We start from the raw sequence: 25,071 nt of genomic DNA on the forward strand, positions 1-25,071 counted from the left end.
AATGCATAAGTACCCCCAGCCTATACCCGAAATCCCAGAGACACACCTAACCTTTACTAAGGTCCCATTACCCCCCCGAACTTATTTTTTAATTAATTTTTTACCACTTTCGGCTTACGTGGAAATATAAACCAAATAGGTTGAAAACTTTGTTCAACACGCGCCGGGCCCCATTTTTTCAACTTTCTAAAAAGTAGCTTTTACACTTCCCAAAATTTCAAAAAGCTATCCTATTATTTATAATCTACTTTGTTAATAAATTTTTAGTTAGTTTATAGATTTTAATGTTTATATATTTTATTTCAAATTTGGGCATGTAAAATTTTGTAAATATTATATATATAATTTTATTTTATTTATAGATAAAAAAAATTATTTATAATCTACTTTGTTAATATATTTTTAGTTAGTTTATAGTTTTCAATGTTTATATATTTTATTTTAAATTTGGGCTTGTAAAATTTTGTAAATATTATATATATAATTTTATTTTATTTATAGATAAAAANGAGAGGCTAAGCCTTACCTTACCAATCCTAATAAGATAATGAACTACTCCAACATTGAATTTCAAAATAAATAATTGCATTCGATTGACATTATATCATATTAATGCCTAATCAAGTATATAAAAATTTTAATCCAGATCCATGAAACTTTTGCTCCGTGATACGATTGAGTTTCTCACTCATCTCCACGGTAAAATAATTCTTTCAATCTCCAATTTCTCCTTTACGAAAGAACATTTTATTTCCCTCTCCAGTTGACAACTTCTCATTTGTATTCACCTCCAAATTGCTTAAATTCTCAAAGCTGCACATTTTTAATATTACATTCACAACTCCACAATTTTCTTCCTCTATAGAAAATTGGCATTCTAAGAATTCAGTCAATCGTTTAAGTTGAATCTTTGGCTTCTCTCTCATTTCTTCATACAACAAGAAAAGTAGTTTGTTGGGATTTTCTATGCTTTGTTTCCAATAATCCAACACGTGATCCCAAAATGGATCGTAAATGCTCACCCCCTTGCAAAAAAGATCAGACATTTTTTCAATGGAATTGATATCTTTGTGATCAAGTCTTAAATTGTTTGAAAAATGCCACATTGAAATAAAAGCGTCCCTAGGATTCCTACACAGGTAAACAAGTTTGGTTTCTGAAGTTTGAACAGATTTTGACAATGAAGCAAATGGCACATGTGTTGACAAAAGTCTAGGTGAAGTGAAAGATGAAAAATCAGGGACTCGACCATCAACATAGAGTGTCTGTTCCAAGAATGGAACAAGAACATGAGGATTCTTAACAAGTAAAGGGTGATTTTGTTCAAAAACAGAATGCTTCATTCGATTCACTAGAGTGAATAAAAGTGATTTTAACCAAGCGGTTCCTAATTTTGGAATTGTAACAAGAATGATATCAGTGTCTTGAGCTTGAAATTGTTGTTGACATGCAATAACACCTTGGATCAATCTTGGTGATGCCCAAAATCCTTGGTATTTGTAGATATATGATCCAATCCATCCCTTTTTTTTTTGGTAGGGTAGAAAGTAATTTCTTACACTCTTCACTTAGGCTATCCTCTTGTAAATATTTGGGAGGAGAAGTTTGGGATGTTGTCATGATTTTGAGGATTGAGTGTTTTCTTCTAGTTATACTTATATAGATATCAAAGTAGGTAGATTATTTGTCATTATCATTTAAGTCAGTAATTTAAATTATAACTTAATTAAAAAGAAAAACATAACTAACTTTCCTAGTCATAAAGATTATCCTCTTACTCTTATGTCCAAAATTATATACATATAGAGATAATTAAATGTCATTATCATTTAAGTCACTTAAATCATAATTTTAAAAGGAAAACGGATAAATAACTTTCCAAGTGATAGTCACCTGGAATTATCTACTATAATCATTTAATTCTTCTATTAGTCAAAATGGGAAATTAAAATAAATGATTTCCTAGTCATCCTCGAATCATATAGATAAATCTTTCATAATCATTTAAGTCACCTATTAGTCAAAAAGGAAAATGGATAAATGATTTTCCTAGTCATAACTATGTCACTTTAAATTATAAAGATAAATTACCTGTCATAATCATTTAACTCACGTATTAGTGGCAAAGAAAAAAGAACAAATAATTTTCCTAGTCATCCTCAAAGTATATAGACAAATTACTTGTCATAATTATTTAAGTTACCTATTAGTAAAAAAAGGCAAAAATAAATGATTTTCTTAGTCAGTACTACGTCACCTTAAATTATATAGATAAATAACTAGTCATAATCATTTAAATAGCAATGTCATTAAGAGAAGCAATGGTTTCAGAGGAAGGAGAAGAGCTAATTAGAGCTCGAACACGAAAGGTTGTTGTTATTTTTTGTTATCGAAAGCTTCATAAGTCCTATGTTACAAATTTCATCGAGTATTTGAAATGTAATTTTGACGAAGGATATTCAACTGACCACCCTTCAATCTATGTTGATATGCACGTGTTTAATGGCATATAATAGCGTACTTCGAGAAAATTAAACAAAAGTTTTCTTTTACCTTTGTTGCAAACTTTGAAGTGGTTGTTATTAGTAGTATTGTATGAGTGATTCACGGGGCAAATCTTCTTTGGCAATAAATGACCAAATAATAGTGAAATGTGACTATTTGCCAAAGAGGATTAACCCAGTAATGCATCCACACAGATTGAAGTCTCACTTGACCAATTGATTTGATGTTGTGTATTTTTAATACTATATGAAACTCTTTTATAGCAAAGAGGAAAAAGTAAGTATTCTTTTATTGGAGTATATTTCAATGCATAATTGCATATGCTCTTTGTAAAGAAATTGGAATAATGTTGCAAAATCTATTTATATACCTTGTCCACGTTCAGTTTATGTGATATAGATTTTTTTTTTAGTCTATTCCAATAATGAATGATATGCCTATAAATTTGAAAATAATTAACCAAGCACTTATCTTTTTATCCTTAATGAGAAGTTTGATAACCATATAAATGTTCTGCAAGTTAAGGCCACAATTTTCAAAAGTATAGTGACACAAATGCTATGACATGTTTCAGACTACAAATTTCACAAAAAAAATAAATCATTTCTTTGGATTTGGCCCTTTTCTGAGTCCTGCTAAACGTGGAATGTTTTGTGCTCCAGAATTTTCTTTTATATTTTTGGCTTAATCATTAATTGAATAGAGTCGTTCCATTTCTTGTCCGTATTACAACTTTAGGGAAAAAAAGGTTCAATCTTGAATCCGTCCTTAGCTAGTTACCATATAAGTTTGTCCGACCCGAGTCTACACCCTGGAGGTGGCCGGCACTCAAGAACCATTGCTGGTCCCCAAGCGAATCCTCATCCTGGCTGACTACAAGCGGAAGCTAACTTAAGCATGCAAAAACTTAAAACTGAATAAAATTCAATAAACTCAACTTTTCAAAACTTTAACTCAAATGAACAACCTAGAATAAAAATAATATATTCAACTCGCCATAAAATAGGCACTTATGTCTTTAAAATATTTAATAAAATAAATGAATAATACAAACTTCTCAACTATACTGACTATCTATGAAGCCTCTAACTAATAAAGATGGAAGTCGGGACAAGACCCACGACATCCTGACTAAACTGAAAGTAAATGAAATCCTCCGGAAATAAGGAGGCTCACCATAGCTAACTCAAACTTCTAGATGTATCAATGAAACTCCTGTTGATGATCCTAAATACTTGTGTCTGCATTATGAGAAGATGCAGGCCAAATGGCTTAGTACGTGGAATGTACGAGCATGTAAGGGGAATTCTAAAACATAAACATAAGCTTGAAACTTGATAAAAAGGAAACATACTTACCTCTTCTCAAACTTACTCAACTCAAGGAATACTCAAGGATACTCAAAACTACTCAACTTACTCAAGTCAGAAGTATTCAAGGATAAGATACTCAACTCAGAGATTAGATACTCAACTCAAAGATATGATATTCAACTCTGGGTACTCAACTCTGGATACTCAACTTAATATAAAGCAACAATACACATGCAATATATGGAAAGCTTTATAAAACAGTAAAATAACTTAGTCCGTTAAAGAAAATGTAATAGCAAACTCAACTTTACTTATATAATAAAGTAATATAGTTTCTGTGGGAGTTAATCTAACCGACAACCATCACTATGAGCCTAAGTGATGGTACAACGTTTTACCTCACGTTGCCAAGGACCGTCATATACCTTGCAATCGGTATAGAACCTGAACTACTAAGTGGATCCACTAGTCTATGCTAAAAGCATCTTAAGGAGTCATCTAAAAAGTATGATCATTTACTACCCATGATGGCTACATGGTTTATGGAGACGTGAGTTATCTGAACTCAAACTCACCCCCATGTCGGTGCTCAATACGACTCCCAAAATATACTTAGCTCATATGTTTGTAAAAACAAAACTCTTTCTGTGATTTGAGATAATTGCTCAAAAACATAACTCAAAGGCTATCTTGGAAATCAAGGTTTCCTCTCTTGCTTTATTGTGAAAGCATTTACTCTTTAACTGAAAACTAGCCCAAAGGCTCTTAACTGAAAAACTAGCACAAAGGCTCTTTACTGAAACACTAGCTCAGAGGCTCTTTTGAAAATCTCAGTTTTTCGTTCTTATTTAAATGTGAAAATATTTTAAACTCTTTTGGGAATACATAGTCCCCATATACTTTTGAAGAAATGAACTTCAACTTTACTCTTTACTGAACTCAAAACTTAAGTTTTAAATCAAAATTAAAACATTTGTAAAAGACTTCTTAAAATATGGTTCATGCCGAATTATGGACGTGAACAACTCGATGCAAGGTTTTCAATAACCATAGATAGATCTCAATACTTGGAACTCAAGAACTTCAACTCAATGACTCAAAGTATTTCTCATCTCAAGACTGTTCGACTTATAATGTTCATGCGAAATTATGAGCATGAAATATTCAACTCAAGGACTCAAATATACTTCTAAAAAGAGATTAGGTACTCAACACTTAAAGGCTTAGAACTTGAAGATACCACTTTTATGAAGGATACTCAACTTACGACGTTCATGTAGAGTTATGGGCATGAAACAACTCGACTCGATGATCTTACAAAATAATATGGAACTCATATATACGACTCTTCTCATTCTCCGACTTACTCCTTCAAAACTTAACTCAAATCGATGGTTGATCTCAAAGGATTTACAATTGAACTCAAAGACTTACTTGAACTCTACTCTTAACTCTCTCTTGAATGTGAATTATGAATTCAAGAGTTATAGTTTATGATAAGAAAGATCTCATGATTACAAGGTAGACTCATGAATACATTATTCCCACTCTCATACTCACTTGCTCGAGTCTTGAAACAAGTTCTTAGAATTTGTAGAAGACTCCTCATAAAGACAAAAAGGGATTTTTTGAAAAAATGTTCGAAAGAACACTCAAGACTTGACTCTTAACTCTACCTTGAATGTGATTTATGAATTCAAGGTTGTGATTAGTGATAGGAAGGGTCTCATGATGTTTAGGAATGATTTTAGATAGCTAAACATGAGAAAAGACTGAAAACCAATATTTGAGAGTGGGTCCGCGACGCGTAGAGGCTTTTAAAATTTGGTTTCGAAAACTTCTTTTGAGGCAGAACACCTCGTGTCAGCTCCGCGACGCGAATCTGAAATTTCGAATCTGGGCACTAGGCGTGCGACGCGCGACCACAAACGATATTTCTTCTTCGTTTTCTAACCCCAATTCGCCTAAATTTGATTCTTTTTCTCAATCTTTCTTTAGATATAGATACCCAGCACATGTACACTAGAATCTAACTCTAACCCCTCTATAAATCGACACATTAACCTCAAGAACTCCTCAATCTCAGCCCAATTCAAGAACGAAAGCAAATTCATGAATACATAACAAGAACATCAAAGCTTCAACTTTTAGAACGAATTTAAAGCTGAAATTAACGTGATTGGTGTGTGGGTAAACAAACCCAACACTATGGAAGCTTACATACCTGAAAGAACCATCTTCTTGAAAGACTTGAAGGAAAACCTTTGAAGAAGAACCCTAGCCTTAGCTTTTTCTTGAATTTCTTGAGCGTAGAATCTTTGGAATGAATGAGAGGGTTTAGATTTAAGAAAACCGATTTTCTGCACGTTTAGGGCAATTTAGATGACCTCCTAAGGGTTTTTAGGACTAAAATACCCCTAAAGAAAAAATTAAAACGAACTGGGAGTCGGAAAGATCTTTCACTTGGCAGTGAGGTCCGTGTTAGCTCCGCGTCGCGGAGCTGCTGCCAGGTTTGTGTGATGTTAGTAAATCCGTCATAACTTTTTACTCAGAGCTCAGAATTGAGCAAAATCGGTGGCGTTGGAAAGATAATTCGAAGAACTTTCCTAAAGTATCTGGTAGTACACCTAAATCATAATGATCTAGGAGTTATGGTCATTTGAAGTCGACCCAAAACTCATACTTTGCTTAACTTGCAAAATTTCAGATTTTGCTATTTCCAATTCGATTCATTTTTGAACTCAAGGTGCTACATCTAGTGATCTTAACACTCAAGAAATTTTAAATTCCTTGCAAAAATCTCACTTACTACAAATAAGGGTTCGAGTCTTAGTTCAAAAATTTTCCGGGGTGTTACAATATCTCCCCCTTGGGATCATTCGTCCTCGAATGACGGCTGGACTGGGTATGGAATGGGTTACTCTTACTAAGGTCTGAGTCTAATGGTTTGCTCTTACTATATTCAAGCTTAACCCAAATCCTTAAGTTCGGATTCTATACTTCTCTATAGGGAATCTCATCTCAAACTATTACTCTTTACCACCACATTCAATCTTAGTACTCTAACAACTCCATGGACTCCTACTAACCAGCTCCTTAAGAAATTATCAACACTTGACTTGATTTCTCCTCTTATCATCTCCCCCTTAGGTCTAAAGCTAACACTTGAAATCTATGGACCTATTCCACATTAACAACTCAATTATGCTATCTAGGCACATATGGAAAATCAAAACTTAATTGGAACCTCATCTGGTAACATACCATCTCGGCATACCTCTTAATGCTCGTGTTACTCTTGTGACTTAGCCACACTTCACAACCCTTATCTAAACGTTAGGGTCTCTCACTTGTACCACTCATATCTATTGCAGCTAATCACCTCAATTTCTTCAAGTCTTCTAGATCAAATCTTAAGACTAACATCATCACCCTCATGTTGCCATTCCTTTTATCATGAAACTCATCTCAAATTCACGCTTAATGTTTATGACTAAACCCGAGTATTAATATGATTGCTCGCTTACTATACTAATTTACAACTACTATATACAAATTCAGAAACACTCATCCACTATTACCTTATGACAAATAGTCAATCCCCACCTCTTAGTATTCATACTTACAATTTACTATCACATTTCTAATCACAACTTGGGATTCACTCATTCACTACATATCAATGCCTAATTAGTTCTATAACACTTTGAATATTATGGGTTCTCCCTCAAAATCATAAGCCTAGTTTAGATCTATCACCTCATGAATACTCTTGCTCTTCTATTCACCATTTACACTTGGTCATTACTAACACAGTGACACATCATCATAACCCTTTTCTAGTTAAGGTATACTCAAACTCATCTTGACTTACAACTCTTACTCTACCTCCTATCCTGATCTCTTCACAACTCATCACTTCTTAGTCTACTCATAAGGAAAAACTCCTCATCAATAAACTTACTAGGTGCATGACTATACCAACATAGTTTTCCAAAACACCATCTCCCTTACTTAGATAACTAAACCTCTACATACTTTCCTCTAACTCTGGGCTCATTCACTACTACTGCTCATGATCTTATAGCTTATGCTACCTTTCAGGGTGAAAATACAACCCAAGCTCTAAACATACTTCCTTATAAAGATCTCAGCTGAAACAAGGCTTAAGGAAAAGAGTACAACTCGTTTCAAGCTCAAATACACGATTCATATGATTATGAGTGCATTCCTCTGAAACTGAACACTTAACTTACTCTTGGACTTCTATTAAGCCGCTCTGGAGTCTAATGACTTCCTCAAAACTCTTGCTAAGAACAACTCATCAACAAAGAATTGACTCTGCTTTTCAACCACCTTTAGTATGATGGGTAGTCGAATGATTCTGATAAACGCACGAGTTAGAATAAGTCTCTATAACATAGCTCTATTGCACGATTAAGAGTATGAAAGAAGGAAACTTTTCTTAAATGTCTGGAGTTCCTCATTTATAGAAGTGGGGCCCTCACAACCATAAACAAGATCCTATTTGACACGGCTTCATAGACACCCTAGGACACTTGAACTCTGTGCTCTAATACCAAGTTTGTCACGACCCGAGTCTACACCCTGGACGTGGCCGGCACTCAAGAACCATTGTTGATCCCCAAGCGAATCCTCATCCTGGCTGACTACAAGCGGAAGACTAACGTAAACATGGAAAAGCTTGAAACTGAATAAAATTCAATAAACTCAACTTTTCAAAACCTTAACTCAAATGAACAACTTAGAATAAAAATAATATATTCAACTCGCCATAAAATGGGCACTTATGTCTTTAAAACATTTAATAAAATAAATGAATAATACAAACTTCTCAACTATACTGACTATCTATGAAGCCTCTAACTGATAAAGATGGAAGTTGGGACAAGACCCACGACATCTTAACTAAACTGAAAGTAAATGAAATCCTTCGGATATAAGAAGGCTCACCATAGCTAACTCGAACTTTCGGATGCATCAACGAAGCTCGTGTTGATGATCTTGAATACCCGTGTCTGCATCATGAGAAGATGCACGCCAAATGGCTCAATACGTGGAATGAACAAGCATGTAAGGGGAATTTTAAAACATAAACATAAACTTGAAACTTGATAAAAAGGAAACATACTTACCTCTTCTCAAACTTACTCAACTCAAGGAATACTCAAGGATGCTCAAAACTACTCATCTTACTCAACTCAGAAGTATTCAAGGATAAGATACTCAACTCAGAGATTAGATACTCAACTCAAAGATATGATATTCGACTCTGGGTATTCAACTCTGGATACTCAATTCAATATAAAGCAACAATACACATGCAATATATGGAAAGCTTTATAAAACAGTAAAACAACTAAGTTCGTTAAAGAAAATGCAATAACAAACTCAACTTTACTTATATAATAAAGTAATATAGTTTCTGTGGGAGTTTCTCTAACCGACAGCCATCACTATGAGCCTAAGTGACAGTACAACGTTTTACCTCACGTTGCCAAGGATCGCCATATACCTTGCCATTGGTATAAAACCTGAACTACTAAGTGGATCCACTAGTCTATGCTAAAAGCATCTTAAGGAGTCATCTAAAAAGTATGATCCTTTACTACTCATGATGGCTAGATGGTTTGTAGAGATGTGAGTTATCTGAACTCAAACTCGCCCCCCATATCGGTGCTCAATACTACTCCCAAAATATACTTAGCTCATATGTTTGTAAAAATAAAACTCTTTTTGTGATTTGAGATAATTGCTCAAAAACATAGCTTAAAGGCTATCTTGGAAATCAAGGTTTCCTCTCTTGCTTTATTGTGAAAGCATTTACTCTTTAACTGAAAACTATCCCAAAGGCTCTTTATTGAACCACTAGCTCAAAGGCTTTTTTGAAAATCTTAGTTTTCTGTTCTTATTTAAATATGAAAACATTTTAAACTCTTTTGGGAATACATAGTCCCCATATACTTTTGAAGAAATGAACTTCAACTTTATTCTTTGCTGAACTCAAAACTTAAGTCTTAAAACAAAATTAAAACATTTGTAAAAGACTTCTTAAAATATGGTTCATGCCGAATTATGGACGTGAACGACTCGATGTAAGGTTTTCAATAACCATAGATAGATCTCAATACTTGGAACTCAATAACTTCACTAACACTACTCATTTCAAGAATGCTCAACTCAGAGTTCAAGCGGAATTATGAGCATGAACTACTCAACTCAATGACTCAAAGATACTTCTCATCTCAAGACTGTTCGACTTATAATGTTCATGCGGAATTATGAGCATGAAATATTCAACTCAAGGACTCAAAGATACTTCTCAAAAGAGATTAGGAACTCAACACTTAAAGGTTTAGAACTTGAAGATACCACTTCTCTGAAGGATACTCAACTTACGACGTTTATGCAGAGTTATGGGCATGAAACAACTCGACTCGATGATCTTACAAAACAATATGGAACTCATGTATACGACTCTTCTCATTCTCTGACTTACTCCCTTAAAACTTAACTCAAATCGATGGTTGATCTCAAAGGATTCACAATTGAACTCAAAGACTTACTTGAACTCTACTCTTAACTCTCTCTTGAATGTGAATTTTGAATTCAACTGTTATAGTTCATGATAAGAAAGATCTCATGATGACAAGGTAGACTCATGAATACATTATTCTCACTCTTATACTCACTTGCTCGAGTCTTAAAACAAGTTCTTAGAATTTGTAGAAGACTCCTCAAAAAGACAAAAAGGGATCTTCTGAAAAAATGTTCGAAAGAACTCTTAAGACTTGACTCTCAACTCTACCTTGAATGTGATTTATGAATTCAAGGTTGTGATTTGTGATAGGAAAGGTCTCATAATGTTTAGACATGATTTTAGATAGCTAAACATGAGAAAAGACTGAAAACCAATATTTGAGAGTGGGTCTACGACACGAAGAGACTTTTAAATCTTGGTTTCGAAAACGTCTTTTGAGGCAGAACATCTCGTGTCAGCTCGGCGACGCGAAGCTGAAATTTTGAATCTGGGCACTAGGCGCGTGACGCGCGACCACCTTTTTTGTTTTCTAACCCCAATTCGCCTAAATTCGATTCTTTTTCTCAATCTCTCTTTAGATTTAGATACCCAGTACATGTACACTAGAATCTAATTCTAACCCTTCTATAAATCGGCACATTAACCTCGAGAACTCCTCAATCTCAGCCCAATTCAAGAACGAAAGCAAATTCATGAATACATAATAAGAACATCAAAGCTTCAATTTTTAGAACGAATTTAAAGCTGAAATTAACATGATTGGGGTGTGGGTGAACAAACCCAACACTATGGAAGCTTACATACCTGAAAGAACCATCTTCTTGAAAGACTTGAAGGAAAACCTTTAAAGAAGAACCCTAGCCTTAGCTTTTTCTTGAATTTCTTGCGCGTAGAATCTTTCGAGTGAATGAGAGGGTTTAGATTTAAGAAAACTGATTTTCTACACGTTTAGGGCAATTTAGATGACCTCCTAAGGGTTTTTAGGACTAAAATACCCCTAAAGAAATAACTAAAATGAGCTGGGAGTCGGAAAGATCTTTCACCAGGCAGTGAGGTCCGTGTTGGCTCCGCGTTGCAGAGCTATCGCGGAGCTGCTGCCAGGTTTGTGTGACGTTAGTAAATCCTTCATAACTTTTAACTCAGAGCTCGGAATTGAGCAAACTCGGTGGCGTTGGAAATATAATTCGATGACCTTTCCTAATGTATCTGGTAGCACACCTAAATCATCCTAATCTAGGAGTTATGGTCGTTTGAAGTTGACCCAAAACTCATACTTAGCTTAACTTGCAAAATTTCAGATTTTGCTATTTCCAATTCAATTCTTTTTGGAACTTAAGGTGTTACGTCTAGTGACCTTAACACTCAAGAAATTTTAAATTCCTTGCAAAAATCTCACTCACAACAAATAAGGGTTTGAGTCTTAGTTCAAAAGTTTTCTTGGGTGTTACAAAGTTATTCCTTGACCTTCTAATTAGTAGTACAAGTGAATTTAGGAGTACTATTTGATTAGAGTATATGTCAACATTAACAAATCATTGTGACACTTGTGAGAAAGCAACAACAAATAGCAGCATAATATCACAAAAGGGAAAAAGAGTGAGATCTCTAAAGTTTTTGACCATGATTCCATGAAAAAATAAATTATGTAGTGGAATCTCTTGTTGTTGGATAGTCTTAATGGCATTTGTTTGGCATATGTACAATGAGAAATCTAAAATTAAATCGCCTAAAAAGTAAAATCTATAGACTTAGACGAAAAGAGTAATTATAAGGTTAAGGCTGTGTTTGGTATGAGTAAAATGTTTTCCTATTTTCTCAAATTAGTTTGATTAAAAGTATTGGAAAATATTTTGTTGTTGAAAAATATTTTTTTTTCAAAATAAGAATAATGATCAAGATGATTTTCTTAATAATAAAAAATGACTTCCGTCGTAATTATGTAAAATTATGAAATCTAGAAACTGAAAATTTTATGGCATATTCTAAAACATATAATAGCATCTCCCATTCTTAGATATATTCAAAAATATTCTTTTGATATGAAAATTATCATGAGATTAATTTTCAACTTCACCGGTTGAACCTTGCCTCTCTGATTTAAAGTAAGAAAAGAGTGGTCAATTTCAGTAACTGAGATAGAATATTACACTTTCTTTGTTATTTAAAATTGTGAGACCATTTTTATTTATTTCTTATTTAAAAACTTAAGATTTTATAACAAAAGAAATACTATTATTTGGTTAATTGTGTCTTGAATACACTCCTTCCTTTATAAGCTCGATTTTATTTTTGAGTCAAATATGTGATCTTATTTTTGAGTCAACATGTGATCTTATTTTTGATAATGGACGATTATTTTGTTAATTATATCTTTAACACACTCCTCACTTTCATGACTTGATTATCTCTTTAAACCAAGCTCCACGTGGACGTCCATCAATAACTAATTTCTATAACACATCACCTTGAATTTACTGTGTTTCACATATATTATCCGAGTATTTATAGACACCAAAGTCCATTAAATTGATCTTTCTTTTTTTATATGCGTTTCAAAGCTATAGGTAATGGTGTATTAAATAAACCGTAAATAGGCAAAAATTCTTAAGTCTAATCTCATAATTAACGTCGTCACTGTCTCACTGAGCTATCTCCATAATCATCTCGCCAAACCATTGACTATTATACCAATCGTTTAGTTAATGATCAGTTAAAAAATACTTTTAAGATGATATGATATTTGCATACTCAATATTTTTGGTGAAGGGGTAAATTGAAGCCATTTGGCCTCTCATAAGTAGGTAAAGACCCTTTAACAAAGAGTAGCCACAATACATGTCCTTTTTCAGCATATCCAAATGAATTATGCCAATCAAGTGACTATATATATAAATCCCTTGCCTTTCTTCGTTTCCACATATCAATAAAAAGTTCTTTTATAAATGATGATAGTGTATCAATATTTAATACTCTCTATCTCAATTAATTCTCATGTGATCCCAATTTTTTATTAGTTCGTTCAGAAAAAAATGTCTTATTTCTAAATCTTAACAAAATTTCAAGAATTGAAGATTAATTGGATGTTAGAGTGGGTAAAAAGTCCCACACCGGTTGGGAAATGGACTGGTGGTCTCCTTATATGAACTTGGGCAATCCTCCCCTCATAAGCTATCTTTTGGGGTTGAGTTAGGCCCAAGTGCCATATCTTTACATTGGAGAGCAAGAATCGCAGGTTATTCTCCTCTGGCAAGAAAGCCTTGGTTATGCATAAATTATTTCTTGCCAAGGGAGAATTGCCCTACGTTTCTTTATTTTCCATAATTTCATAAAGGGATTTCTATTTGAGGGGTGTTCCTCAAATGGACCAAACCTCTCACACGTAGGAGATACCCCATCGCTGGAGGAGATTAAGCGCATAGTCTTTAGCTTCCAGTCCCTCAAAGCCCCAGGACCGGATGGTCTTCACCCTCTATTCTACCAAAAGTAATGGGAAATAGTAGGGGAATCAATAAATAAACTCTGTTTAGAATCTTTCGAAAACAGTAAAATTCCAGTCGAAATAAATAAGACTCACATATGCCTCATTCCAAAAACAAAAAATGCTAATAAACTAAGGGAATTTAGGCCCATAATTCTATGTAACACAACCTATCAAAATATCAAAGAAAGGCCGGGCCTTCTATCTCGCACCTCTTCTTCGCGGATGATCTGGTACTGATGAGCCAGGCTACGCAAGAAAAATGTGAAAATATTATGAAAATAATAAAGACCTTCTGCGATGCTTCAGGACAAGTCATAAATACTAACAAATCTAAAGTTATTCTGTCAAGAAATTGTCCAAGAAAGTTATCGCCATTATAACAGGAATAAGAACTGGAAAGTATTTAGGCCTACCAATAGCGCACTCAAAACTTTCTAATAAAGACTTCCAATATATCTTAGACAACATGCAAGCCAAGCTTGTGGGGTGGAAAACACGATTCTTAAACATCCAGGTTGATCCACCCTAGCTAAAGCATGCCTTAACAACCTCCCTACCTATACCATGCATTTTACCAAACTACCAAAACATATCTCTAACAAAATTTACCAAATCCAAAGGTTCCACAAGCGATCATCGAACACTCCATATGATAAAATGGAAGGTTGTCACAAGAAAGAAGAGGGAAGGAGGTTTAGGAGCACAATGCTCCGAGACCAAGAATCTGGCGCTCCTAGCAAAACTAGAATGGAGAGCATTCAAACAACCACATACCCTATGGGCTTCAACTATCCTAAATAAATATACAAAGAAGGGGACCCTAGATAACAACAACACAACTATAAGAAAAAACAGTAGTAAGCTTTGGAAAAGTATAATGTTGGGAAATATGTAAGAAGGCATGGAATGGGTACTTGGGGATGGACTCTCAACCTCCTTCTGGTATGATAGGTGGTTGCCAAACAACAAGACCATGAGACAATTAATACAGGGGACACTCTAAAATAAGGAAGAAGATCTCACTGTGGGGATCGTTATGCCTCAATACAAAGAAAAGGGGGAATGGGACATAACTTTCGAATTAACAGACGAAATCATACACCTCCTGGGCTGTACTTACTCCAATAAGAATGTCAAGGACAAAGCTGTATGGGGACCTAGCTCCAAAGGTGTTCTCACAACAAGCTCTGTCTATCGATTCTTATCAAGAGGTAAATATCACATAACGAATTCTCCTGGATACGGGCACTAAATAAGATAAAATATTTCATCTGGCCTGGTTAAACCAACATAATAGGATCCCCACAAGCAGTTACTTAAATACCCTAGGAATAGATATTGACAAATCTTGCCCAATTTGTAACTCCCCCGAAACAAACTTCCACATATTCATCGAGTGCAAAAATGTCAGGAAAATGTGGTACGAACTTGGAGCCATTAACGACATAGAACACAAATCATTTACCATAAATGGTGTGACTGGCAGTTTAGACTCAGAAGTATAGAGGTGTCACTTAATAAATCATCCTTAAAATAGAATGAGGCATACTCCTTCTTTATCTGGAGCATATGGTGAACACGTAATGAGAACTGACGAAGGATAACTTACTTGTCTAATATGAATTGGATTGATTTATTTACTTGTGGCTTAGTTTGCATAGGATTGTTATTCTCATTACATGACTTAGACTAGGACTCTTACCTGATCTATATGTATAAATATAACGTGTATTTACAATATAATATAATGAGAAAGTCTTTCATGGTATCAGGGTCCTAAGAGGTTACAACAGCCCAAATTTAAACCCTCGTCATAGAAACAGAAGCTTTGTAGCAGCTTCAATGGTGGACGACAACATTTCATCAAGTTCCTCTTTGCAGGGAACAACCGTGAGAACACAGACCTCCACGGTCACCACTCTACCATCTCCTAGCCTTGCTCATCAGTTACCGCTTAAACTTACATCATCAAATTTTTTGTTGTGGAAGACACTATTCCTTCGGATGGTTCGCGGTTATGGACTTGGTCATCATATTGATGGTAGTCAGGTAATTCCAGGGCAGTTTCTGTCTGATGATCAACCTAACCCAAACTACCATGTTTGGGTAAGAGCAGATCAACTTGTGTTAAGTTGGATCGTTGCTTCCGTATCTGAAGGAATATTACCTCAACTAGTTGGTGCTGAGACAGCCCAAACAGCTTGGAACAAACTAGTTGCTGCTTATGCTTCAGGTTCGAAGCCTCAAATTCGTGAGCTGAAAATACAACTACACACGTTGCAGCGAGACAATACTAGTATTGAGTCTTATGTGCAAAGGGCAAAAGGAATTGCGGACAAGTTGGCTGCATTGCAGCATCCAGTTACTAATGATGATTTGGTCGAATTTGTTCTTGCTGGACTGGGACCAGCCTATCGACCATTTACAAGATCACTTGAATCGCGTCAAGAGGATATCTCATTTGATGTTTTATATGGACTATTGTTGAATGAAGAACGACAATTAAAGAGAGATGAGACTCTTAATGTCATAGCGCCGACGACACTCTATACTCAGAGTTCCTATCCTCCTGGTCGTGGTCGTGGTAGAGGTAGAGGTAACAGGGGTCGTGTACGTTTCCAAAATCATGGTTTTTCTCAGATGCCCCAACAACGTGATTTCTAGAATACCACTCAATCCTCTAACATCCCATCTCCAACCTTCGATATGTCAACAATTATTTGTCATAATTGTGAAGGTAAAGGCCATATCGCATGAGTTTGCCCATCACCCAAGACATCTAATGGCACTCGGGTTTCTGGACGACCTGTCTCCAACCTAGCAAATACCCAACATTCACCTACCCAAAGTTGGTTGATGGATAGTGGCACCACGCATCATCTGACATCTGATCTGGATAACCTTGGCATTCACTCGGAATATCAAGGTCCTGAGGAAGTAACTCTAGGTAATGACTCTAAATTACCAATATCTCATATAGGTGCAGGTTCTATTGTTGCTTTCGACAAAAACTTCAAACTTGACGATATTCTTCATGTTCCTACTGCTACTCAAAATTTAGTTTCCATTAGTTCCTTTACTAAATCTAACAATGTGTCTATTGAATTCTTTCCTGACCATTTTTTGATTAAGGATTTGGCAACGAGGGTACCACTTCACAAAGGATGGACTAATAGAGGACTATACTCGCTTCCTGTGACAAAACTATCCTCTCCAGCTTCCTTTGCAGCTTCTCTTGGTGTTTGGCATGCTCCTCTGGCTCATGCATCTTATCCTACCATTCGTCAATCATTACCATCTACTGTTTTTCAGTCTAGTAAATCACCTAGTTTATGCACTACTTGTGTTGTTAGCAAAAGTCATAAGATTTCTTTTTGTGAATCTAGTTTTCAGGCTTCTGGACCACTTGATTTAATTTGTTCAGATGTTTGGGGACCTGCCCCGGTTGTTTCTAATGATGGTTATCGCTATTATGTGATCTTTTTTGATTATTTTAGTAAATACACTTGGATCTATTTTCTTCGCTTTAAATCTGAAGTTATTTCTGTTTTTATTCAGTTTCGCCTACTCTTGTTGAAAAATTTTTTGGTCGCCCAATTAAATGTTTTCAAGCGGACTGGGGAGGGGAGTTTCAAGCCTTAACCAACTATTTACGTGATAATGGTATTACACAACGAGTTTCTTATCCTTACACTCCTGAACAAAATGGTTGCGCAGAACGTAAACATAGGCATATTGTCGAAACTGGTAGAGCATTATTACACCATGCCAATGTTCCTTCCCAATTTTGGACAAATGCTTTTGAAACGGTTGTATATACTATTAATAGATTACCCACACCACGGTTGAAAAATCGATCACCATTTCATGCACTTTTTCAAAAGGATCCAGACTATTCTCTGTTGCATGTTTTTGGTTGTATGTGTTTCCCTTGGCTTCGTCCCTACCCAAGGACAAATTATCACCTCGATCCAAATCGTGTGTGTTCTTGGGATATAGTAAAATTCATAAAGGATATAAATGCTTTGATCCTCTTTCCTCAAAATTTTTCGTCTCGCGTCATGTAGTTTTTGATGAATCTGTGTTTCCATTTTTTTCGCAGGATGCGTTGGTGCACATGAAATCAACCAATCCTCCAACAGATCCTCTCACGCTACAAATTCCTCTTTCTCCAACAATACCTCCATCTCCAAGTAATTTTCCTTCTAACCCTTCCCAGACTACTTTACCAAATAAATCTCGACCAGATTAGTCCCTCACCTTACCAATAACTGAGTTTCCTGTATTCCAGCCCTCACAGCTACCAGATGTAGTTGTTCAACCTCCAAGTTCGATAGTAACACCTATGTCACCACAACCTGAGTTGCCAAATTCACCACCTGCTCGGCGTATGGTCACTCGGGCTCAAACTGGTTCACTGAAGCCTAAGCAGCCATTCTCCATGTCTGCTATTACTTCGACCTTTGAGGAACCTTCTTGCTATTCTCAAGCTGTTAAGCATGAGCACTGGCGTCGTGCTATGGATGAAGAATACAATGCGTTAATACGCAATGGAACCTGGCAGCTTGTTCCTTCCTCCCCAACTCAAAATATCATTGGTTGTCGATGGGTGTTTAAGACAAAATTGAAGGCCGATGGTTCTCTAGATCGTTACAAGGCACGACTTGTCGCCAAAGGGTATCACCAACGACCTGGGATTGATTTTGTGGATACTTTCAGTCCTGTAGTTAAGCCATCCACAATTCGGTTGTTACTGTCCTTGGCTGTGACTAATGATTGGCATATCACAGAGTTAGACATCTCCAATGCTTTTCTTCATGGTAACTTTAATGAAGTTGTTTACATGTCGCAACCTCCTGGTTTCGTAGGTTCCTCTCGTGCAGATCATGTGTGTCTTCTTAAACGATCCTTGTATGGTCTTAAACAGGCTCCTCGTATGTGGAACAAGCGACTCACTAATGCTCTCACTTCACTAGGATTATCGGGTTCTAAGACAGATAGTTCTTTGTTCTATATGTCTACTCCAACTGACAAATTTTTTTGTCTAATATATGGGGATGATATTTTGGTACTTGGTAATAACACTGCTCATATTAAGTCTTTGATTATGCAGCTCCAATCCCAATTCGCAGTACGTGATTTGGGGACTGTTTCTTATTTTTTGGGTATTGCAGTATCTAGGACCAATAAAAGTTTATTTTTATCTCAAAGGAAATATGTTGAGGAGCTCCTTCGACGTGTCCAGATGGAGTCTTGCAGCTCTGTTAACACTCTCATTTGCCCATCTTCTAAACTTTCATCATCTAGTGGTGTTCCATTCAATGATCCGACATTGTATCGTAGCATAGTTGGTGGGCTGCAGTACTTAACTTTCACGCGTCCGGATTTGGCGTATGCAGTGAATAAGGTTTCTCAATTCATGCATTGTCCTATGGATATTCATTGGGTGGCAGTGAAACGTATATTGAGATATATCAAAGGTTCATTAGCTCATGGGTTGTTCTTTTCACGACGATCTACTACATTACTTCATGGCTATACGGATTCTGATTGGGGGGGGGGGGGGGGGGGGGGGGGGGGNACAGGAAGTCCACCACTGGTTTTGCTATATACTTGGGTAACCATTTGATATCATGGTCATCACGGAAGCAAAAGGCGGTATCTCGATCAAGCACTGAGGCAGAGTAGAGAGCACTAGCTGCCGCAACTTCAGAAATCACATGGGTGGAGTTTTTGCTTCGGGAAATTGGCTGTTTTACGTCTTCTACTCTTATTCTATGATGTGACAATTTGAGTGCTACATACTTAACAGCCAATCCCATTTTCCATTCTCGTACGAAGCATATGGAGATTGATTTTCATTTTGTTCGAGAGAAGGTTCGTGCTAAGACTCTTTCGGTGCGGTATGTCAGTTCTCATGATCAAGTTGCAGATTTATTAACGAAGCCATTGTCCAAGTCACGGTTTCTTGAGTTGAAATCCAAGTTGATGGTGGTCCAGACCCCTGCTCAACTTGAGAGGGAATGACGAAGGATAACTTACTTGTCTAATATGAATTGGATTGATTTATTTACTTGTGGCTTAGTTTGCATAGGATTGTTATTCTCATTACATGACTTAGACTAGGACTCTTACCTGATCTATATGTATAAATATAACGTGTATTTACAGTATAATATAATGAGAAAGTCTTTCAAGAACCACCACAACAACACAAGGAAGAAAATTACCATAACACACGCCAGAGAATACCTTTCCTTAACAGGGCTCCCAAAAAAAAGAAAATGTCCAAACTAGTACACACATAAAATGGCAACCACCTGATAGAGGCTTCAAACTAAACATTGATGGTTCGTCATTGGGAAATACTGGCAAAGGGGGAACAAGGGGAGTCTTTAGGTGTAAGCAAGGAAAATGGATAATTGGCTACATGAGTAATATTTATAGAACAAATCCGATCAAAGCAGAACTAACATCTCTACTGCAAGGACTCCACATTGCAGATGATTGTAAGGATATCATTACCATGCTTATGCAGGATCACCCTACTTACTCAAACTTGCTTTCTGAATATTAATGCAAGGGGGCTATTGGAGAAGCAAGCTGGGGAACCCCCAAATCCAGCACCACTTTAGATAAACAAACCAAGTGGCGGATGCACTAGCTAAGGCGGGGGCGAATTTAGCTCAACCAAATTCCTTTTTGAGCTAGGAAGTTCCACCGATGTTTGTTTTGGACATGCTGCAAGCACACATAGCAGGAACTCGTTTTGTTAGGTTGACTAAAGCCCCTATAAGCGTAGATGGGGATTTTGATAGGCAGTCCATGGCCTCTGTAAATGTAAATGTATGCAATAGTACTAGCTGCCGCCCCCCTGACATCACCACTGGGTTATCACCCGCACGCCCCACAACCAGGGGCGGATCTACATGGAGGTTAGGGGGGGTCACCCAACCCCCTCGTCGAAAAATTACACGGTATATATAAGGTCAAATTTTATTTTATGTGTGTATATATTAAAATGAACCCCCTAAACACATGTAAAGAAGCTAGCTCAGTGGTAAAGGGGGTTCAAGAATTCGCTTGGACGTCATGGGTTCGATTCTGCGCAACAACACTTTCCTGAAATATTTCTTGTTTTCTTCATTTGGAAAATCAAATAGCAAGGCTGAGATGGGCTCAACATTTTTGGGCTGGAGCTTTATTGTTTTTTTTTTTTTTTCATTTTTTAATGTTATTTCTCCTTTTCAATATTCATTTTTTCGAATTTCTAAGGAACATTATTTTCATTTGTATTTTATTATTTTTGTCTCCATTGCTCATTTATTTTTACGTAACTCTCTTTTTATATACTAATTCAAAGGAACTTTTTTAAAAACTGTCAATTATTCTTAAACTTGAAATTGAGATAGAGAAAAAAAACTTTAAAGATAAGTTAAACTTAATCGAATGAATAAATTTGAAAGACATGATTATTCATCATATTTCTTTCTCATTTTTTCAGTTCTATTCTAGAGAGATATAAACTACATTGATATGCTTTATTCATTTTTTTTTACTGATGAAAAACCTTATAAATTGAATAAATGAACAAAAAATTGGCGATGCCATTTATTTATCCTTTTAATATGCATTATAATATTAGTAACTCAATCCCCACACATTTTAAAGAGTATTAAACAATTTTTAAAGTAACATATGATTGAATGAACACTAATTTAATTTATTTTAAAAATTCAAAATAAAGTAAAATAATAAAAAATCAAAGAAAAAAATCATTTTAAAAAAAAAGAATCAATGAAGCATAGTAAAAGTAGGAAGAAACGCTAAATGCGGCATGACAAGGCAAATTATATTTAATGGATTAAGGATAATTTTTTTCTTTCCCGATCCGTTTTGCTCCATTTTCTTATTTACTTCTTATAAGTTAAACCCCCTCCACGAAAATCCTGACTCCGCCACTGCCCACAACTATGTAATAGCATGAGTATCATGCCACTACCTTGTATGACTGAATATTAATATAATATTAAGTATCTTGTTAACCAAAAAAAAAAAAAAACCATTGTGACACATATGAGAAAGCAACAACAAATAGCAGCATAATATCACAAAAGGGAAAGAGTGAGATCTCTAAGATGATTTTCTTAGTAATAAAAAATGATTTCCGTCCTACAAAACGTTTATGTAAAATTCTGAAATCTACATACTGATAATTTTATGGCATATTCTAAAACATATAATAGCATCTCCTATTTTTATATATATTCAAAAATATTCTTTTGACATGAAAATTATCATGAGATTAATTCTCAACTTCACCAGTTGAACCTGGCCTCTTTGATTTAAAGTAAAAAAAGTGTGGAAAATTTCAGTAATTGAGATAGAATATTACACTTTTTGTTATTTAAAAGTGTGAGACCATTTTTATTTATTTCTTATTTAAAAACATAGGATGTTATAACAAAAGAAATACTATTATTTGGTTAATTATGTCTTCAGTATACTACATTTATAAGCTTCATTTTATTTTTATGAGTCAAGTATGTGATTTTATTTTTGATAATGGACGATTATATTTGTTAATTATGTCTTCAACACACTCCCTCACTTTCATGACTTGATTATCTCTTTGAACCAAGCTCCACGTGGACATCGTCCATCAATAACTAATTTCTATAACACATCACCTTGAGTTTAGCTGGAGATTAATTGTGTTTCATCTATATTATCCGAGTATTTATAGACATCAAGAATCAAGCTTGATTTTTTTTATACGTTTCAAAGCTATAGGTTATGGTGTAGTAAACTAATCGTAAATAGACAAAAACTCTAAGTGTAATCTCATAACATCATCACTGAGCTATCTCCATAATCATCTCGCCAAACCATTGACTATTATACCAATCATTTAGTTAATGATTAGTCAAAAAATACTTTTAACATGATATGATATTTTCATATTCAATACGCTTTTTTGGTGAAGGGATATATTGAAACCATTTTGCCTCTCATAAGTAGGTAAAGACCATTTAACAAAGAGTAGCCACAATACATGTCCTTCTTTTCTTCAGCATATCCAAATGAATTATGCCAATCAAGTGACTATATATATAAATGCCTTGCCTTTCTTCATTTCCACATATCAATAAAAAGTTCTTTTACAAATGATGATAGTCGTATCAATATTTCATTCCCTCTCTCTCTATCTCAATTAATTCTTATGTGATACTATTTTTTAAATTAATTTGTCCCAGAAAAAAAAACTTAATTTTTAAATCTCAAGGAAATTTCAAGAATTGAAGATTAATTGGAGTGTAAGAATCGCAGGTTATTCTCCTTTGACAAGAAAGCTATAGTTATGCATAATTTATTTCTTGCCAAGGGAGAATTGCCCTACGTTTCTTTATTTTCCATATTGTATCTTTCTTTTTTTTTTTCCAAATGGAACCATATATATGTCCATACAAAATATAATATCTCGTAAAGGGATTTCTGTTTTACTCGTTTTTACAAATCAATATAATGATATGATCCCTTTGATTCCTCAAAGCTTTCATTGGTATAATAGTCAATGGTTTGGCGAGATGATTATGGAGATAATAATAATAATAAAATGAGAACACTTTAGCAATATAATTATTATTATTATTTTGAATTTATTGCTAAAGTGTTCTCTTTTTTTAAAAAAATAGTATACATGTGTAAGCAAGACAATATATATTTGGCTCACTTTCGCTTTTTTATTATTAGATTGCTTAAATTGGAACATAATATATAACAACTACCTGGTTTTGTTTTATCAAAATCTAAAACATTTTCATTTAGTCAAATTTTGATTTATTCTATAATTATGTAAAGCGCGAGTAATTTTTCTAGTCTTAAAATAGAATAGAAAACTGACCGCCTCCAACCTCATTGACACATAGTAGTACATAAAAACATTACTTGACGGTGACAAAATAAAAAAGTATGAATTTACTACATAATTTGCAACAATTTGAATTATTCTCAAACACAAACGTTTCTTTTTTTTGAAATTTTGTACCACTATACAGATTGTATAGCGGTCTTTTATTAAAATAAAAATTCTAAATAGGGATAAGTACAAGCAAGGGGGGCTAAGCCTTACCTTACCAATCCTAATAAGATAATGAACTACTCCAACATTGAATTTCAAAATAAATAACTGCATTCGATTGGCATTATATCATATTAATGCCTAATCAAGTATATAAAAACTTTAATCCTGATCCATGAAACTTTTGCTCTGTGATACGATTTAGTTTCTCACTCATTTTCATGGTAAAAAATTCTTCCAATCTCCAATTTCTCCTTTACGAAAGAATATTTTATTTCCCTCTCCAGTGGACAACTTCTCATTTGTATTCACCTCCAAATTGCTTAAATTCTCAAAGCTGCACATTTTTAATATTTCATCCACAACTCCACAATTTTCTTCCTCTATAGAAAATTGACATTCTAAGAATTCAGCCAATCGTTTAAGTTGAATTTTTGGCTTCTCTTTCATTTCTTCATACATCAAGAAAAGTACTTTGTTGGGATTTTCTATGCTTTGTTTCCAATAATCCAACATGTGATCCCAAAATGGACCATAAATGTTCACCCCCTTGCAAAAAAGATCAAGCATTTCTTCAATGGAATTGATATCTTTGTGATCAAGTCTTAAATTGTTTGAAAAATGCCACATAGAAATAAAAGTGTCCCTAGGATTCCTACACAAGTAAACAAGTTTGGTTTTTGAATTTTGAACAGATTTTGGCAATGAAGCAAATGGCACATGAGTTGCCAAAAGTCTAGGTGAAGTGAAAGATGGAAAATCAGGGACCCGACCATCAGCATAGAGTGTATGTTCCAAGAATGGAACAAGAACATGAGGATTCTTGACAAGTAAAGGGTGATTTTGTTCAAAAACAGAATGCTTCATTCGATTCACTAGAGTGAATAAAAGTGATTTTAACCAAGTGGTTCCTGATTTTGGAGTTGTAACAAAAATGATATTAGTGGAGCTTGAAATTGTTGTTGACATGCAATAACACCTTGGATCAATCTTGGTGATGTCCAAAATTCTTGGTATTCGTAGATATATGATCCAATCATCCATCCCTTTTCTTTTGATAAGGTAGAGAGCAATTTCTTACACTCTTGACTTAGGCTATCCTCTTATAAATATTTGGGAGGAGATGTTT

General features: G+C 34.9%; 1 protein-coding gene across 1 annotated transcript; it reads right to left on the reverse strand.

Annotated features, from left to right (window-relative positions):
- Positions 1 to 612: 612 nt before the first annotated feature.
- LOC125858348 (cytosolic sulfotransferase 5-like) lies at positions 613 to 25,071 on the reverse strand. The gene is made up of 2 exons (XM_049538106.1): positions 24,255 to 25,071; positions 613 to 788 (listed from the first exon to the last, which is right to left on the reverse strand). Exons 1-2 carry the CDS (start codon positions 24,984 to 24,986, stop codon positions 714 to 716), a joined length of 807 nt encoding a protein of 268 aa, XP_049394063.1. The 5' UTR covers positions 24,987 to 25,071; the 3' UTR covers positions 613 to 713.

This window comes from Solanum stenotomum, chromosome 3 (assembly GCF_019186545.1).
Source record: "Solanum stenotomum isolate F172 chromosome 3, ASM1918654v1, whole genome shotgun sequence".
Classification (NCBI taxonomy): domain Eukaryota; kingdom Viridiplantae; phylum Streptophyta; class Magnoliopsida; order Solanales; family Solanaceae; genus Solanum; species Solanum stenotomum.